Below are 18,960 nucleotides of genomic sequence, written 5' to 3' on the forward strand. Positions count from 1 at the left end.
TGGCTGAATTTCAACATTTGAAACATTTTGCCATGTGAAAATGCATGCTTTAAGAAGAGTCACTAAAGGAAGATTCAGGCATTAATGTCTTTATGTGCCTATGCATTTCGACTGAGATCTGAAAGGGGTCCTGAGGTGATAGAATCTGCTCTCATCGTCCACCAGGCCATCACTCTTCACTGTTTGGCTCTCCTCTCCAGACAAACTCTTGCTGAGCCCTGCAAGCAAAGGGCACTGGGGCAGATGCTTCTACAGTTTATGTCCTCCACTAGTAATGCAGCAGCTGCAGAGGTGGTTATGTCTCTGCCTAGTTCTATCACTACCTGCTGGATCCAAATAGAGATTCAAGAGCAGCATGTCCATCTACATCCAGTCTGAATTATTACTGATTCCAGGAGACGGAGCCGAGCCATGGGGCAGAGAAAAACAGATGTTGGTCCTACTCCTGAGACTTCAGTCTTGGCCCTGTTCCAACTTTCATTTTCACGAAGAAGGAAATCGAAACTTAGCCTTCAGCTAAGCGTTAGTCAAGAAAGGTGTGTCCCTCCTTCCATGTGACAGGTTGCCAGGCATGTATAAAAGCCAGCCTGCGGCTGCAACGCAGCCTCAGGGTACCTGCCAACACAGCTGAGCCTCAGGACGCCTGCCACCATGTGGATGCTGGTACCCATCGTGTTCGCTCTCAAGCTGCTGAGCGCCTTCCTGCAGCCCCTGGGCTCCGTGTGGAGCAGCCTGGGGCCCCTGTTCCTCCAGCTCCAGGCAGCATCTTGGCTGACAGGGGCTGAGAGGAGCCGGCAGCTCCAGGGCAGGAGGGAAGCAGGGGAGCCTGGCAGGGCAGAGGGAGAGGGAGGCGGCGACCTGCCCACCACCCCCACCAGCGTCAATTACCACTTCACCCGCCAATGCAACTACAAGTGCGGCTTCTGCTTCCACACAGCCAAAACGTCCTTCGTGCTGCCGCTGGAGGAGGCCAAGAGAGGTCTGCTGATGCTGAAAGAAGCAGGTCAGTCCCCAGACCTAGGAAAGCCCCCAGGTGCTCTGCCACTTTGAGAAGGGCGAAGAGGTGGGGGCGGGGGGCAGCCCCAGCCTGAGAGGTCCCCCAGGACCTCAGTCCTTCCCAGGACACAGCGGGGATGCACTCCGGCCAGAGGAGGTCGGGGCGAGCTGTGGATGGGTACCGAGATCTTCCCAACCTGCAGCGTGGGCTGGCATGGGGAAGCGAAGCATTACAGCTTCTTCTAAGCGAGCAGCGTGGGGAAGGAGGCAGGTTGGGAAGTTGTGCTGCTCTCTGAGTTCATGGACTGAGTTCCCCAGAGACAGCTGATGAGAGCTGCCGACAAAATGTTTGGGTTTGTTGTTTGGGAGTATTCACGTGCTCTTATCATAAATATTTAGAGATGCTGTGTACGATTCAAGTAAGGCAATGCTTTTGCTCTGGAGACTTGCTCACTGAGTGTCACCGCATCAGTAAGAGGCAGGCATCTCAGAGAGAGCCCAGCCGGTCCAGGTCTAAGGTGATCTGTCCTCCTTCTCCTCCTCTCCCATCCTCCTGTCTTCCCTAGAGCACCTCCTAAGCCAGCAACCTCAGCCATATCACCAGCTTCTTTCTCAACTTGCTTAACTCTGCTGCAGACGTATAACACGCATTTGCCCCGGCTTGCACACATCCTGAACGTCACAGTGACCACATCCCGATAAACAGCAGGCAAATCTGCACAGAGATCAGCAGGGTGCCTATAGCTCCTGCCGCCTTCAGCCCCTGCCCTTCCTGCCCGGGGTAACCACTAGCTCCTATTCTGACACCAGCCTTGCCTGATTTGGCACTTTATGTGCTGAGAACGTGCACCTGACCTTTACTGGATCTGACGTATTTCACTCCCCACATGTCTGCCCGGTCATCCGCAGCTCATCCAGCGCCTGACCCACCTTGCTGCCATTCCCAGTGGCGTCTAGTTCAGCATCTTGGTATTTCTCACCAGGACTGTTGCAGTTCATCTCATTGTCCCCGTGTCCCCACGGAAAGCACGTGATCGTACGGAAATATATGTCAGATGCATAATTCCCCCTACTGAACTTTCTTGCCTGGCTTCCAAGCCCAAACTTGCGAGCACAGGCTTCAAGCACCATGTTGCCATCTTCACCCCATTTTCTGAAGGACCGCAGGTTATGGGCACATCACGTGACACAATTCTCCCCCAACACCTTCCTCGTGGACCCTGATCACACTGTCCCCTCTTTCTGGAATGCCAGTCACCCCAGGCCCTGTTAGTGAACTTTCAAAGTGCCTTAGAATTATTCCTGGTCCTCTTCATGCAAGATACCTTCCCAGGTGGCACTAGTGGTAAAGAACCCACCTGCCAATTCAGGAAACCCAAGAAGCTGGGGTTTGATCCCTGGGTCAGGAAGATCCCCTGGAGAAGGGAATGGCAACCCACTCCAGTATTCATGCCTGGAGAATCCCATGGACAGAGGAGCCTGGCAGGCCAAAATCCATGCGGTCGTAGAGTCAGACATGACTGAGCAACTAAGCACATAGCACAATGCCCTCCAAATCCACCCATGAGGCTGCAAATGGCAGAATTTTCATTCTTTTTTATTGCTGAGTAGTATTCCATTTGGTTTATATATACCATATCTTCTTTATCCATTCAACCTCTGATAGACACTTTTTTTTTTTTTTGTATAGGCCTTTTTTTTTCACTTATTTTTATTAGTTGGAGGCTAATTACTTTACAATATTGTAGTGGTTTTGTCATACATTGACATGAATCAGCCATGGATTTACATGTATTCCTCATCCCAATCCCCCCTCCCACCTCCCTCTCTATCCAATCCCTCTGGGTCTTCCCAATGCACCAGGCCCGAGCACTTGCCTCATGCACCCAACCTGGGCTGGTGATCTGTTTCATCCTAGATAATATAAACGTTTCGATGTAAGATATCAATCTTACAAAGTTTCTACAAGGCACAAATAAATGAATGCTCTTGTGTTTTTAATAGAGCATAAACTATTATAGTTATAATTAGTACATATTGTACTAATAGTATGGATGGCATGTCCTATAAGTTAAATTTCTGGTAAATGAAGGAAAATCTATTTTGGTGACTATTTAAATTTAAATTTACTTTTAAATTTAAATTCAGAAAATAAATGTAAATATACATTACATTTAAAATTAAAATTGCTACACTGGATGAAGTAGCTTCCTTCATAGCTCAGTTGGTAAAGAATTTGCCTGCAATGCAGGAAACCCAGGTTTGATTCCTGGGTCAGGAAGATCCCCTGGAGAAGGAAATGGCAACCCACTCCAGTGTTCTTGCTTAGAGAATCCCATGGATGAAGGAGCCTGGCAGGCTACAGTCCATGAGGTCATAAGAGTCAGACATGACTGAAGCAACTAAATCACCACCACTCTGGATGAAGATGCTTCCAAAATATATTATTCACTCCTCTGACTTTTACATAGCAGGTTGAATAGAACGCAGCCATATGAGCATCGTCACAGCTCTTGACCTGAGCTGTGACAGGATGGACTGTGTGTTGCCACCACTGTAAAGGAATGACTCCTTTTCTAAGCTCTTACCTGCATCTCTACATCTTGTTCCTTCAGTCTTCTTGTTCACTCATCCCTCTGACCTGCTCCTCAAACTCATCACAGGCTACACCGCTGGCCAACACACTGTTTCACTTTCCCCAGTTATCTGTCCCTGTTTAATCACACTTTTAGGGAACAATATTTTACTTGGAATAATAATGTTTGTCACACAAGCTGCCTTCTAGCATGTTAGCTTATGAAGAGTGAGATGATATAATTTATCACTCTCCCACTGCAGAAACATTTGAGAGCAAAACAGGGTGCTGGGAAGAACAACTGATGAGATGTGGTCTCCTTAAACCAGGACTGTCCTGGGAAAGCCAGGATGGGTGGCAACCTCACTTTAGAAAAATCAAAGGCTTTGGAGCTTGGACCTGTGTCTTAGCTTTATTTCTCTCTGTTGAGTTCAATTCATTCATTCAGTCGTGTCCGTCTCTTTGCGACCCCATGAACTGCAGCACGCCAGGCCTCCCTGTCCATCACCAACTCCAGGAGTTTACTCAAACTCATGTCCACTGAGTCGGTGATGACATCCAACCATCTCATTCTCTGTCATGCCCTTCTCCTCCCGCATTCTATCTTTCCCAGCATCAGGGTCTTTTCCAATGAGTCAGTTCTTCGTATAAGGTGACCAAAGTATTGGAGTTTCAGCTTCAGCATCAGTCCTTCCGATGAATATACAAGACTGATTCCCTTTAGGATGTACTGGTTGGATCTCCTTGCCGTGCAAGGGACTCTAAAGAGTCTTCTCCAACACCACAGTTCAAAAGCATCAATTCTTTGGCACTCAGCTTTCTTTATAGTCCAAATCTCACATCCGTACATGACTATTGGAAAAACCATAGCCTTGACTAGACCAACCTTTGTTGGCAAAATAACATCTCTGCTTTTTAATATGCTGTCTATGTTGGTCATAACTTTTCTTCCAAGGAGCAAGCGTCTTTTAATTTCATAGCTGCAGTCACCATCTGCAGTGATTTTGGAGCCCCCCAAAAATAAAGTCTCTCACTGTTTCCCTATCTATTTGCCATTTCTCTCCAGTCTCATTCTATTACCTTGAGAAAACACACATTAAAATGATAACATGTTGATGAAGTGCTAAAACAGAAGGAAAATCCATGTGCTGTCTGTCCCAGGTATGGAGAAGATCAACTTCTCAGGTGGGGAGCCGTTCCTCCAGGACCGAGGCGAGTACCTGGGCAGCCTGGTGAAGTTCTGTAAGCAGGAGCTGCAGCTGCCCAGCGTCAGCATCGTCAGCAACGGGAGCCTGATCCGCGAGAGCTGGTTCCAGAAGTACGGTGAGCAGCCCCCACCGCATGTGACTCTAGCCTCTATCACTGCCTGTCACTGTGCTTCCTTCCACCCTGGGCCTCCGGCCTGGCCTGCTGGGGATCTGAAGGGAGAAAAAAGCAAGTATGCTTGTGCTAATCTCTCTTCAGGCTGCACGCTGAGTTTCGGTAGGGCTCTTGTAAACAAGTATGGCAGAGCAGATAGCAGGACCCAGCAGCAGATGCTGTCCGTTATCAAAGTAGCTTTAGTTGAGTCATTAGTGGGGAAGATGAACACTGTGGACAGTTTTGCAAACCCTGACCTTATTGTTTCCTGTTTATGTTCAATTTTTACAGTATTTGTGGAAATGACTCTATTTTAGTAGTCTCCTGTATAAATTGAGGGGTTGGACTAAAACAGTCATTCTCCCCTCTGACTATGTATTTGGCTACTGAGGAACTTTATTTTATTTTATTTATTTTATATTTTATTAGTTGGAGGCTAATTACTTTACAACATTTCAGTGGGTTTTGTCATACATTGATATGAATCAGCCATAGATTTACACGTATTCCCCATCCCGATCCCCCCTCCCACCTCCCTCTCCACCCGATTCCTCTGGGTCTTCCCAGTGCACCAGGCCTGAGAACTTGTTTCATGCATCCCACCTGGGCTGGTGATCTGTTTCACCATAGATAATATACATGCTGTTCTTTCAAAACATCCCACCCTCACCTTCTCCCACAGAGTTCAAAAGTCTGTTCTGTACTTCTGTGTCTCTTTTTCTGTTTTGCATATAGGGTTATTGTTACCATCTTTCTAAATTCCATATATATGTGTTAGTATGCTGTAATGTTCTTTATCTTTCTGGCTTACTTCACTCTGTATAATGGGCTCCAGTTTCATGCATCTCATTAGAACTGATTCAAATGAATTCTTTTTAATGGCTGAGTAATATTCCATGGTGTATATGTACCAGAGCTTCCTTATCCATTCATCTGCTGATGGGCATCTAGGTTGCTTCCATGTCCTGGCTATATAAACAGTGCTGCGATGAACATTGGGGTGCACGTGTCTCTTTCAGATCTGGTTTCCTCAGTGTGTATGCCCAGAACTTTAAATAAGACACCTCTGCTGGGACTGGCCTCCAGACTATTTATTTCAGAGCCTTGTGGTGTGTGGACATTCCAACTTGGGGTGCTCCAAAGGGATTCCACTCTGCAATCAGGGTTACAAACCCCTGGTCCTAAGACTGTTGATATTTTGTCACTAAGTCATGTCCTACTCTTTTGTGACCCCATGGATAGTAACCTGCCAGGCTCCTCTGTCCATGGGATTCTCCAGGCAAAAATACTGGAGTGGGTTGCCATTTCCTTCTCCAGGGGCTCTTCCTGACTCAGGGATCAAACCTGTGTCTCCTGCATTGGCAGGTGGATTCTTTACCACTCAGCCACCAGAGAAGCCTAAGACTGTGGAGGTCCCTCAATGCTAATTTTTACATAGATATTAATATTCTTGGAGAAGGAAATGGCAACTGACTCCAGTATCCTTGCCTGGAAAATCTTGTGGGCACAGGAGCCTGGTGGGCTGCAGTCCATGGGGTTGCAAAGAGTCAGGCATGACTGAGCGACTAACACTTACACTTATTAATATTCTTAGAGCAGTACCTGGAATTTAGGAAGCATTTGAAAAACGTTAGCTATCATTACATTTTATTTTATTTATTTTGTTTCTTTATTTAGTCTTTTTATTTTGTTTTTGAACAGTTTTTTAAAATTAATTCTTATTGGAGTATAGCTTCTTTACCATATTGTGTTAGTTTCTGCTGCACGGCAGAGTGAATCAGCTGTTTGTTTACATGCATCCCCTCTTTTGGATTTCTGTCCCACTTAGGTCAGCACAGCCCTACTATCATTTTAGTAAACAGTTCTGATTTGGCTCTTCCGGTAAAATGCTCTGTGCTTGCTTTCTGTGAGATGTTTGAGTCCTGAAATCATTCAAAGGGTAGTTGCATGTACGATGTGTTGAGGATGTTCACGGGGATCTCTGATGAAACCCTCTTTCCTAGACGATGAAGAAACATGGACATGGGGGAGGGGAGGGCAGGGTGTGGGGGAGGGTTGTACTTCCCATCTGGGAAAGGTTAACAGCAGGAGCATAGGGCCACGAGTCAGCAACAAAACACCATGAAGGGAGTCACTCAGTCAAAGGTGAGCGTCAGAAATTCAAAAGTAAGCTTTGGGGACTGGATTTAGAGAGATAGGCAGGGTTGGGGAGCCCTGTGAGCACAGGAGACTGAGTTGGGTTTGCTGGCTGTGTCCTGGGCAGTGTGTTCCCTCCAAGACGTGTGGTGTGCGGAGTAAGGACCACCAGCAGTGTTGCACTTAGGGCAAAAGCTCAGAGGCTGGTCTGGAGAGGCAGTGCAAAGCAGCGAATTTGGAAGTGCATAAGAAAAAGGATGACTCTGAAGGTCCAATACTTTGACCACCTGATGCAAAGAGTCGACTCATTGGAAAAGACCCTGATGCTGGGAAAGACTGAAGGCAGGAGGAGAAGTGGGGGGCAGAAGATGAGATGGTTAGATAGCATCACTAACTCAATGGACATGAATTTGACCAAACTCCTGGAGTTAGTGGCGGACAGGAGAGCCTGGCATGCTGCAGTCCATGGGGTCACAAAGAGTCAGACATGACTTAGTGACTGAAAAACAGCAAAGAAAAAAGATCACTGGGGTAGGGAGACAACAAGAAAGTGCAAGGACTATTCATAGCAGACACTTTGACAGCCAATTGTGAAAAGCCAGATTTTTATCCTGTATCAGAGATCAGGGTCGGTGTTGCCATATGCTCAAATTATTAAAGATACGTCCTAAATCTACACTCTGTTTTTTACACCTTTTATTTTGTGTTAGAGTATGTGCCATGTGTTCAGTCGCTCAGGCGTGTCAGACTCTTTGCAACCCCATGGACTATATAGCCGGTCAAGCTCCTCTGTCCATGGAATTTCCCAGGCAAGAATACTGGAGTGGGTTGCCATTTCCTCTTCCAATTTAGTTATACATAAATCTATTCTTTCTCAAATTCTTTTTCCCATCTAGCTTATTATAGAGTATTGAGCAGAGTTCCCTGTGCTACCTAGTAGGTCCTTGGTGGTTGTCTGTTTTAAACATAGCAGGGTGTCTAGGTCAGTCCCAAGTGCTTTCTCTTTGTCAGTCACAGACCTGAGGCTGTCACTGCCCTGCTCCCTCCTGGTGATCATGCATTCATTCTCTAAGTCTGTGAGTCTGTTTCCATTTTGTAAAAAAGTTCATGTGTATCATTTTTTAAGATTCTGCTGCCTTATCATTCCATATTTCTCTTTCTCTGCCTGATTTCACTCAGTATGACAATTTCTTGGTCCATCCATGTTGCTGCGGTGGCATTATTTCATTCTTTTTAATGACTATGTTAAATTTCCCAAATAAAGTATTTAAAAACAGCGTGAAATATTTTTGTTACCAAGTCCAAGCTTGCTCGGCTCGCCACACAACAGGCCTTAAATTGGGAGAGGAGGTGTTGAGACAAGGAATAAGGACTTGACTCCAAAAGCTGGCAGAAGGATCAGATGGCAGACTGTCTCAAAATAACCTTCTCGCTGGGGTCTGGATGAGATGAGAAATAAAGTAAAAAGACCCCAGGTTTTGCAATTGTTCCTGCAATGGCCCTCAGGGAAGGGATGTGTATATTTCTTTTCTCTTGCAGGCGGACAGGGTCAGGGTGTTTCCCTGAACAAAGGCATTTTGCTTTAACATTCAGGCAGAGGGGCAGGGTTCTCCCGGGCTGGCCATTGTGTATGGACAGTATTCTTTTAGTGAACAATAGCAAAGGGAAGCAAAGGTTAAAGTAAAAGACACAGAGCTGACATGTAGTCAGATTTAGCTCTTGTAACATTTTTAAATGTCTGGAGGAACAAACAAAGTGTTTTTGCCAACTTCTGTGGTCCATAAGGCTCCAGTTCTCCACCTTTGGCTTGAAAGCCTATGCTGTTTTTTATATGATTTTGTTTCTTTATTTTTGACTGTGCTGACGTCCCTGCTGTGTGGGCTTTTCTCTAGCTTTGGGCACCAGAGGCTACTCTTTCTTGTAGTGCACAGGCTTCTCATCACTGTGGCTTCTCGTGCTGCGAAGACAGGCTCAGGGGCGCGTGGGCTTCTGTTGCTGTGGCTCCCGGGCTTGGAGCCCAAGCTCAGTAGTGGTACTCAGGCTTGGTTGCTCTGAGGCGTGTGGGCATCTTCCTAGATCAGGGAGTGAGCCTGTGTCTCCTGCGTTGGCAGGCAGATTCTTTCCCAGTGAGTCACCAGGGAAGCCCCAAATCCTATGCTTTCATCTTTGGATGGAAAAGCTTAACATAAGTTCTCATCCTTGGATGGAAAAGCCTAACAGTGATCGTTTTCCTTCAGGTGAATATTTGGACATTCTCGCCATCTCCTGTGACAGCTTTGATGAGCAGGTCAATGTCCTTATCGGCCGTGGTCAAGGAAAGAAGAACCACGTGGAAAATCTCCAGAAACTGAGGACATGGTGTAAGGAATACAGAGTGGCCTTCAAGATAAACTCAGTCATCAATCGATTCAATGTGGACGAGGATATGAAGGAACAGATAAATGCACTGAACCCTGTCCGCTGGAAGGTACAAACCGCATTGCTTTTGTGATAGTAATGAAGTGAACATTCAGGAGAGATTTGCTGCAGGGACACCAAAAATGATAAGGCTACAGAGAACTCTGGACTCAGAGAGCCAGCTGGGTTTGGTCCTTCTTTCTGCTAGACTTAGAATCAGCTTCTGGGGACTCATCCCATACGCACTGTCCTGAAACAGATTAGCAGGAGGACTTGTGTGAATATGTCTTTTTTTGGGGGGGTGTAAAGATTTATTTATTTTTGACTGTGCTGGGTCTTCACTGTCATGTGAACGTTTTTGTAATTGCAGCGATGAGGGGCTACTCTCTAGGTGCAGTTCGTGAGTTTCTCATTATGGTGGCTTCTCTCGCTTCAGAGCACAGGCTTTAGACTTCAGTAGTCAGCAGCATGTGGACTCGCTCTGTAGTTGTGGTGAATGGGCTTAGCAGCCCTTGAGGCATGTGGGATCTTCCTGGTTCAGGGATCGAACTCATGTCCCTTGCATTGCAAGGAGGTTTCTTAACCACTGGACCACCAAGGGAGCCCCTGAATATGTGTTCTTAACAATCTGCCCTGGCCATTGTCATGTGGGAATCCATGAAAGTCTGTGGCTGGTCCCTAGACTAATGAAACTGAAGATAGGATGTAGAATTCAATTCTAGCAAGGAAAAGAGAGGAAGAAAACTCATGTAATATGAAGCTATGTCTGCTGGGATAAAGTGGGAAGGCGAGATGGGAAAGGTTTAATTCTGCCAAAAAGCTAGGAAGACTTCATGTAGGAGGCAGTATTTGACTCCTTCTCTAGCAGATGAGTCTTCCTTGACTCAGATGGGAAAAAATCCACCTGCAGTGCAGGCGACCTGGGTTTAATCCCTAGGTCTGGAAGATCCTCTGGAGAAGGAATGACAACCCACTCCAGTATTCTTGCCTGGAGAATCTCATGGACAGAGGAGCCTGGCGGGCTATGGTCCATGGGGTCGTGAAGAGTTGGACATGATTGAAGCAACTTAGAAGGCATGCATGCACATAATGGCTTGAAACCTAAAGGGAGAACCCCAAAATTAAACTGTTAAATACTTTAGGAAGCCTATTTCACCTGGTATATTTCATCTTTTAAATCTAAAATGTAGTAAGAAAGCAATATGCATTTTTACATAAAGGTTTAAAAGCTACTTTAAAAAATATCACAGTATAAATACTAACAATAAAATTCTGATCTAAAAAGTTGAAAATTTATAGGCAGACATATTGTAAATGGCTTTCCAGGTAGTACTAGTGATAAAGAATCTGCCTGCCAATGCAGGAGATTCAGGCGACGTGGGTTCGATTCCCGGGTCAGGAAGATCCCCTGTTAAGAGGGCATGACAACCCACTCCAGTATTCTTACCTGGAGAAACCCATGGACAGAGGAGCTTGGTGGGCTACAGTCCATAGGGTTGCAAAGAGTTGGACACAGCTGAGTGACTGAGCACACATATTATAAACCTGACTATTTTGTATCAAAGAACTACAACATAGATATATACATAAAAATCACTTCTATTCCTCAACCAAAACTGTTCATCTCAATAAGTGTAACTAGCTAATGTTCCAAACCCAAAGGCTAGAGATGCCCCCAAAAGTAATAGTAAAGGAGTTCCTCTCCTCCACTTTTGAATTCCAATTCTGTTCATCTCATGAAGATTATTTTTCAGAACACTAGAGATTTCTAGATATATAAAATATTCCTATAAATTTACATTGATTTCAGCTGAAGTTTCTAATTTTGTAAAAGATGCCCAATTACCCAATGTTGATCCCCTGGAGAAGGAAGTGGCAACCCACTCCAGTATTCTTGCCTGGAAAATTCCATGGACAGAGAGCCTGGCGGGCTACGGTCCACAGGGTCGCAAAGAGTTGGACACAACTGAGTGACTAATACTTTCACTTTCTGTGCTCGGGAGGGATGAAGCTTGGTTCAGAGGGAAATGCAATTTGGGGCAGAAAGCAGTGGAAAGCTCTTTAGGAGGCCAACACTGCCCTTGTGTTTCAGGTCTTCCAGTGTCTCATAATTGAGGGTGAGAATTCTGGACAAGATGCTCTGAGAGAAGCGGAACGGTTCGTGATCAGCGATGAGGAGTTTGAAGCTTTCTTAGATCGCCACAAGGACGTGTCCTGCCTGGTGCCCGAGTCTAACCAGAAGGTTAGAAAGTGAACTTTCTAAGTGTATTAAAGTGTATTAATAGAAAGTGAACGTCATTTTGTTTCCCATCACACAGGTAGCTCCAAAGAGAAAAGTGTCTCCACCAAGGGCTGCCCATGTTGGGATGTGGGAGGATTTCGTGGAGAGAGGGGAGGAGTCTAAGGGTAGATATAGAAGCTGTACTAAATCTTTAGGTTTCCAGTGAGAACAGTGGGTATGTCTTGTTAGCACAAATGCATATGTCCTGTAGATTAAACCGTGTCAACCAAAGCCCGTCTACACTGCAGAGCTTCCACAGAGTAAATAATCAGAGTGTTCTCTGAAGCCAAAGAACTTCTTGTTCAAAGCTATGTTCCTGCAGTGTTAAGGAAAGGAGTGAAAAAAAAAAAATTGAAGGTAGTCTGATACTCAACATACAGAGAACAGGTAAACTCATGTTGTCAGTATGGAATGTTATACTGACTAAATAGCATAGTTCAAAGAACATTAGGAAACCAGGATAAATTTGCATGATATGATATTGGGTGCAAATAAAGAACAACAGGCAAAATCCATTCGACCTTTAATCCTAGTGTGCACGGATGTGTATGTACGCATCCCACAGTCGTCTTGGGGTAATGGATTATCAGTCATTTTTGTTTACCTTAATAACTCTTTGGACTTTAAATTTTTCTAAAATAGGTAGTTTTGTTATTTTTCAACTATTTAAAAATCAAAAGCTTTCCCCACCTTCCCCCAAAGAATAAACATGCAGCAAAATCTCTCGTCACATGCTTATATCATATTGGAAATTCCAGAACAAGGACTTGTTCCTTATGCTTTAGACTCCTAAGTCATGTTGACCAGAGCATGAATAAGAAAATCCCCAGATGGGGTCAGAGCAGCTTTCAAAAAGAGGACAGAGAACAGAGGAGAATACTCATATGTCCACACTGCTGTATTTGGCTTTTGAAAAGTTGTCTTAATTATGCAGTTAATGTGTGATCAAAGAAAATATGTTATAATAAGCATTACTATTAATAGTTGGTGAGTACTTCACAGAGGGGCCATAAGCCAGAAATCACTCCCCCATTTCAGAAACACAGGGGCCTGAGTCATAGGATTAACTAACCTCACCATGTCAGAGGCAGGATTAACTGACCTCACCTACATCAGAGAAAGGGTTAACTGACTTCACCCACGTCAGAGGTAAAGTTAGCTGACCTCAGCTGTGTGAGAGGCAAGGTTAGGCTGACTTCACCTATGTCAGAGGTAAAGTGAGGTGAACTAAAGTTGCCGTAGAGACCAAATGGCCTACAAGACTGAAAAATATTTACAATCTGGCCTTTATACAAACACATGTGCAGACCCCAACCTCTGTGGGTACATATGGAGGGTACAACTTCCTATAGAAGTACAGATACACCCTCCACATACCTCTGAAAGGTGTCATTAGTTACAAGGAATATAAGCAATGTTCAAGTCCTCAGTAAGCTCCCAGGTAATAGCATTAAAGGGCTTCCCAGGTGGCGCTGGTGGTAAAGAACCCGCCTGCCAATCCAGGAGACATAAGAGACACAGGTTCAATCCCTGGGTTGGGAAGATCCCCCGGAGAAAGAACTGGCAACCCATTCCAATATTCATGCCCGGAGAATCCCATAGACAGAGGAGCCTGGAGGACCACAGTCCATGGGGTGGCAAAGAGTCGGACATGACTGAAGCAACTTAGTAGACAGGCAGTAGCATTAAAGAGATTCTGCTTTATTCACTGAAAAGGGGGTCCATTCGAGGCAGGTCACACACACAGGGAACATTGAACAGTGCAGGACGGGGCACCCCAAGATCTGGAGGGCATGGAGAGTTAGCCTGGGGGCTTCCTTGTCAGAGGTGCTTTCAGAGAGCCCTGTGACCCTTCCAGCAGGATGCAGAGGCCAGCTTGCTGGAATCTGTTGGAATCTGAATGGACACAGACAGATTCCAGGTGGAGGGCATTCTGGGTGGGGCGGGGCCCTCACAGGTGGCTTACCTTGTGGAGATGAATCCAAAGACGCTCAGGAGATTTGAGGAATAGTGACTCCAGAGATAAGGCGAAACAAACACACCGACGTTGTAAGGCAGACAGCTGAGCGTACGTACTGAAAAATATGCCTGAAACTAAATTTGTCTGTAATTTCTCCTTTGCAGATGAGAGATTCCTACCTTATTCTGGATGAATATGTGAGTATTTCTAGAGCATCATAAAATGATCCCTTAAAAATTAGCTAAGCAGCAAGGCCAGTGTTGAGTTACAGTCAGCATAACCGTTTAATCCATATTCATTCTTTTTAGCCAGCATTTCCTAGTTTTACTGTCACTAATTAGCATCAATATTATGGAGCCCTGGCTTCATTCACTGTGTCCATCTTGGAGCTAAGGTGTTGGACAGGTATTGGCTTGAACCCAGTCCCGGTGTTTGCACGACCACCCTCACCCCCGCCCCCACCGCCCCTTACATGGCGTCTTCCCTGTGGCTATGAATCCACGGAGGTTGTGTGGAGCTGACATCACACAAAGCAGACCCCTCTGTTATGCCATCTTTGGCTGGCTTCTCTGGTCATGGGGCACCAAGTGTTCTTTGCAGGAAGGACATGTCACAAGTCACATTATTGCCTTTAATTCCCCAGATGCCTGCCGGCTTATCTCTAACAGATAGCTGTCAGCTTTGGGGTGAAGAGGTTGCAGAATCCCCTAAAGCCACTGATACATTCCTATGCCACTGCCTTCCGAGGGAAAAGATAACCCGGCATTCTCAAAACTGAAAAATCACTTCTCCCTTTCCCTCTCTGTCTCTTCTGTGTTTGTCCCAATTCAGAAATGTTTGCAAGTATTTCTAACACAGGACAAATACTTCCATTCAAAGACCTGTTTTTAAGAAATGATTTCCAAGAACAGTGGCTTTTCCATATTTAAGTTGGATTTGGTGTTTCAAGAAATGCTTACTGTGACTTTTGACACTTTATTATTTTCAAGTTAATCAGTGACGCTTCATAGTCATTCACTTTTTTGCCAATATGAGCTTTCTTTACAGAGCAGAGGGGTAAGGTAACACAAGTGCCCAGTTTATGGGTTCAAGTTAGAGAGGAAAAGTCAAACGGAATTTATTTTTGGAATATCCTTACTACCTGGGGATTTTGACCAACACTCCTTAAAAATTCTCTGGTATCTGCATAGTTGGAATAAACAGAGTGGGAACAAAATTTACTTTTGGCAATTTAAGAGCATTTTGATTTGGTAAGAATTACTAAAAAATGCTCTGTGCCATGGTAGGTCATAGGGTATGAAGATCTGGTTCCTTGCTCCAAGATGCTTAATTTAGGATAAAAACCAAGACTCTCGGACTTCCCTTGTGGCTCAGTAGTAAAGAACCCGACTGCCAATGCAGGAGATGTGCGTTCAATCCCTGATCCAGGAAGATCTCCTGGAGGAGGAAATGGCAACCCACTCCAGTGTTCCTGCCTGGGAAATCCCATGGACAGAGGAGCTTGGCGGGCTACAGTCCATGGGGGTAGCAAAGAGTCAGACAGGCTGAGTGAGTGAACACCACCACCAAGGCCCTCAATAGGGCACGTGACACTTCTTGATGTGGGACCTGCCTGGCTCTGTAGTGCCTCTTCATACAACTTTCTCTCCCTTTCTTAAAAGAACATTTTATTACTCTTTACACTTATTTGTGCACACACAGTTTTCACACCAGCAATATCATTTACCTGAAATTTCCCAAACTCACTGTATTGTTTCTGGGCATTAACAATACTACTCTCTCCGGCTTACAATTTCAAAACACAACTCAGATGTCAGCATCTTTTGGAAGCCTTTCCGGATAACCCCACTCTCCAATGGAGGGATACGTACATGTATACAATTCTGGTTATCCTGCACTTACCTGGCCTAACGTGTTCAGGTGGGTGATGGGAGCTGGTTGAGAGCAGAGATGCTGTCCAATGGGCTCATTGTCCCCAGGGGAGCATCTCGCTTATAGGTCTCCACAAACATTTGTTGGAATGATTGGAATAACCAGAATCATTTTGAGTTGATCTCCCTAGTTGAGTTTTATAGGAAAATTATATGGAAATATTCTAACTTTGGTCTTAAATTTCCTAGATGCGCTTCCTGAACTGTAGAAATGGGCGGAAGGATCCTTCCAAGTCCATCTTGGATGTGGGTGTAGAAGAAGCTATAAAATTCAGTGGCTTTGACGAGAAGATGTTTCTAAAGCGAGGAGGGAAATACGTATGGAGCAAGGCAGACCTGAAGTTAGACTGGTGAAGTTGGACTGGTGAAGCTGGAAGCTGAACCACCCTCTGCCCACCTGTGGGGACCACCTTGGGACTCAGTACGTGGCTGCCCCCTTCTGATGGGCACTTCTCAGGGGCCCCAAATCCTATTTTCAGTTGCACGTGGAATCTGGTTGTCTGTGGTAACTGAACACATACAAATAACTTAGGTAATTGAAATCTGTAGCTCATACAAGACAACTAACCTTAGTTAATTAGCTTACTTTGCATTTAATGTTTGAGTGTGACTCCTGTGTTTCCTAGTCCTTTCAGTTGATAGTTATTTTCCCATCTGGAAAAATTAGGAAGTCTCTCCACCTGTGGGGAGGCTTTTTACTTCTCAGCCTTTATATCATTGCAACCTTGGATATTTAACTAGAAGTTGAGAAATAGTCCATACATATTTCAAAAAATAAGAAATGCTCATCTTATCAGGCTTTGGTGAGACCCAGAAAGAGACAATCTGTAGCCCACACTGACTATTCCAGGAATGTGAGCCATCTCCCCTTTGTTCTCCAAGATTCTTAACAAAACTGAGGTATGCTCTACGTTTCGTGATAGAGTTGACACAGGGTCAGGGCTTGGGTTGCCGTGTGGATCTTCTGAGCCTGCAGGCAACGACACTGTTGATTTGCTTGGTTGTCTGCACATCACTGGAAAGCGACCGTTTCCTGGATTGGCATGATCCCGTTGGCAAAGGCACCAGGTGACCGTGGAGCAGGGGACCGAGACTGGACCTGGCTTTCCTGTGAATAAAGCTGCAGCACAAAGCTACTATTTCCCATTTAACTCTGAACCATTTGAAATAAGAATGTAATCTAGGGCAACGTGAGACAGTTCCAGAGCCTTCTCTTGGTGCTAAGAAAGAGCTCGAGGGAAAATGTCACTTGAATTGGGTCAAGGAGCAAAACCCTCTTCTCGTGGAAATATCATGTGAACTTTATTCATGTAACCTCTTCACTATCCCATTGCCTGGGAAGTAATAATTTCCTATCATTGCTCTAAAAAAAGCAAAATCACGGACAATTTTTTGCTCGAACTCTTTAATTAATAATCCAGCTGCCTTTTTGGCCACTAGATGGCATCTAAATGTTGCCTGATTCTGTTAAGCCCCCATGTAGAAATTCTACTTCAGAATCTTTTTTTCAAGACTTGCTGATTTTGAAAGTTTGGTTTAAGTGATTGTTTTTTTTCCTCAAAAAAGATATCACTACTTCAAACGTTAAGTCACTGTGATTCAAATGAAATATGAAGTGAATTTTTCTCAACCTGAGGGAAACTACATTTCTCTTTCCCCAAAGAGAAAGAATATAAAGTAAAACATTACACTTGAGAAAAATGAAAAAAATATGTATATAAACAGAAAAACAATAAAATTAAAAATACAAAAAATAAAACAAAAAATAAAAAAAAAACAGAAAAATGAAAAATAAGCTATTTTAAATACATTTCCCAGCTGTTTTTACACCACCACCCACTTCCTTATGCACTGACAGAATTTTCAAAGTCCTAATGTTTAAAATATTCAAGTGTTCATTTTTCTTTAGCTGGAGAAGTAGCATTAGAGTAAATTTCAAGCTTAGATTATGTAACATTTTGCTTTATATTTTCAGTTTTTAAGTATTTATGTCCATTTTGTGAGACATATTTCTTTTTATTAGGAAAATAAAGTGTAATTTCAGTGAGGTATCTCCATTTAAGTCTTAAAGGAAAGTATTTTTGTGGTGCTTTCAATTACTGCTTGGTTAGGTTGTGACAATAGGAATGGAATTTTGTCTTAGGAAACCTGGAAAGACTGGACATTAATAACAGCATGCTGGTGTACAAAGTATGAACCTGAAACATCTGATATGTTGGCTCCTCTTCTATGACAATTTGGTGTTTGGAGTCTAGTTCTTCGATCAAGAAAGAGAATCATGATATAAAACAGGTGGACAATTCTCCATGAGGTTCTATCAGAAAGTAATTCATTGCACAGGCATCTCTCTTGTTGAAAGGACTATTTCACTCCTCATGATTAGATGAAGGCTACCCACACCATAAGCTTTTAAGACTTTGTCCTGAGTGTGTTTCGGACATCTTAGTTTTAGGGAAATATATGTATATATGTTTATTTTTTCTCTGTGTGGGATGCTCTTGTCTGCTGGTCTGTTGTTTTGTAAGATATTGTAAATAAAGTAATTTTCGTATACTACCTTCATTCTCAGTGGGTCAACGTAATGAAGTCTCTCCTTGGTGTGTGTTTAAAATAATTGCAGGCTTTTACAAACCACCATTGCTAAAGGCAAGTGCACTGTAAAAATCAACAAAGTTACCAATAATTAATGAGCACATTTCAGACAGCCCCACTGGCAACAAGATGGAGCAGAGAAGAGCCACTGGGGAAAGTACTCCTCCTGTTTTAAATGAAAGCCAGCATCTCGGGGGCCTGGTGTCCTGAACTTGATCCCTTTGGAAGGAATGAATTCCTCAGACGGGCAGCAGGAATAGCAGCAGCCCAGGTTACACATGGTCGCAGAGCCACTGTTCTGAATATGACAGGGTCCACAGTCTGCAGAGTGGGCGCCTGGCACCCAGAGTCCCAGGTGGCGTGGAGCCACTCGGAGGACCTGGTTCTGAGTTGCCCACTCGGTCCCCGCCCCTCAGATGCCTCAGGCCAGGCCTGCCTCTGTTCCTCCCCCAGCCTGACTCCCCCCTCCCATGTCTTCCCAACTCTTGAAGTCGAGAGTTCTACACCCCCAGCTCCAACGCCCACCTCACACCTTCCAGACTTGGACTGGCCCTTCTTGGACATGGGGCATTTTCTCAGACATGTCCTTGCATTTAATCTTCAGTTGTAAGTACTCACTTCCTGAGCTTCCCTGGTGGCTGAGATGGTAAAGGCGTCTTCTTGCAATGTGGGAGACCCGGGTTCTATCCCTGGGTGGGGAAGATCCCCTGGAGAAGGAAATGGCAACCCACTC

General features: G+C 44.6%; 1 protein-coding gene across 1 annotated transcript; it reads left to right on the top strand.

The window, feature by feature from the left end:
- The first annotated feature begins 515 nt into the window (after positions 1-515).
- RSAD2 (radical S-adenosyl methionine domain containing 2) lies at positions 516-18,189 on the top strand. The gene is made up of 6 exons (XM_043917607.1): positions 516-1,003; positions 4,733-4,894; positions 9,304-9,533; positions 11,556-11,705; positions 13,869-13,901; positions 15,825-18,189. Exons 1-6 carry the CDS (start codon positions 652-654, stop codon positions 15,987-15,989), a joined length of 1,092 nt encoding a protein of 363 aa, XP_043773542.1. The 5' UTR covers positions 516-651; the 3' UTR covers positions 15,990-18,189.
- Positions 18,190-18,960: the final 771 nt, after the last annotated feature.

The sequence above is a fragment of the Cervus elaphus genome, chromosome 11, assembly GCF_910594005.1.
Source record: "Cervus elaphus chromosome 11, mCerEla1.1, whole genome shotgun sequence".
Classification (NCBI taxonomy): domain Eukaryota; kingdom Metazoa; phylum Chordata; class Mammalia; order Artiodactyla; family Cervidae; genus Cervus; species Cervus elaphus.

What these genes read in the sequence shown, in the direction of transcription:
- RSAD2 (XM_043917607.1), top strand. Translation starts at nt 652, where the DNA reads ATGTGGATGCTGGTACCCATCGTGTTCGCTCTCAAGCTGCTGAGCGCC. An exon ending in TGAACCCTGTCCGCTGGAAG is followed by an intron (nt 9,534 to 11,555) that starts GTACAAACCGCA and finishes CTTGTGTTTCAG; the next exon opens with GTCTTCCAGTGTCTCATAAT. An exon ending in TGCCCGAGTCTAACCAGAAG is followed by an intron (nt 11,706 to 13,868) that starts GTTAGAAAGTGA and finishes TCTCCTTTGCAG; the next exon opens with ATGAGAGATTCCTACCTTAT.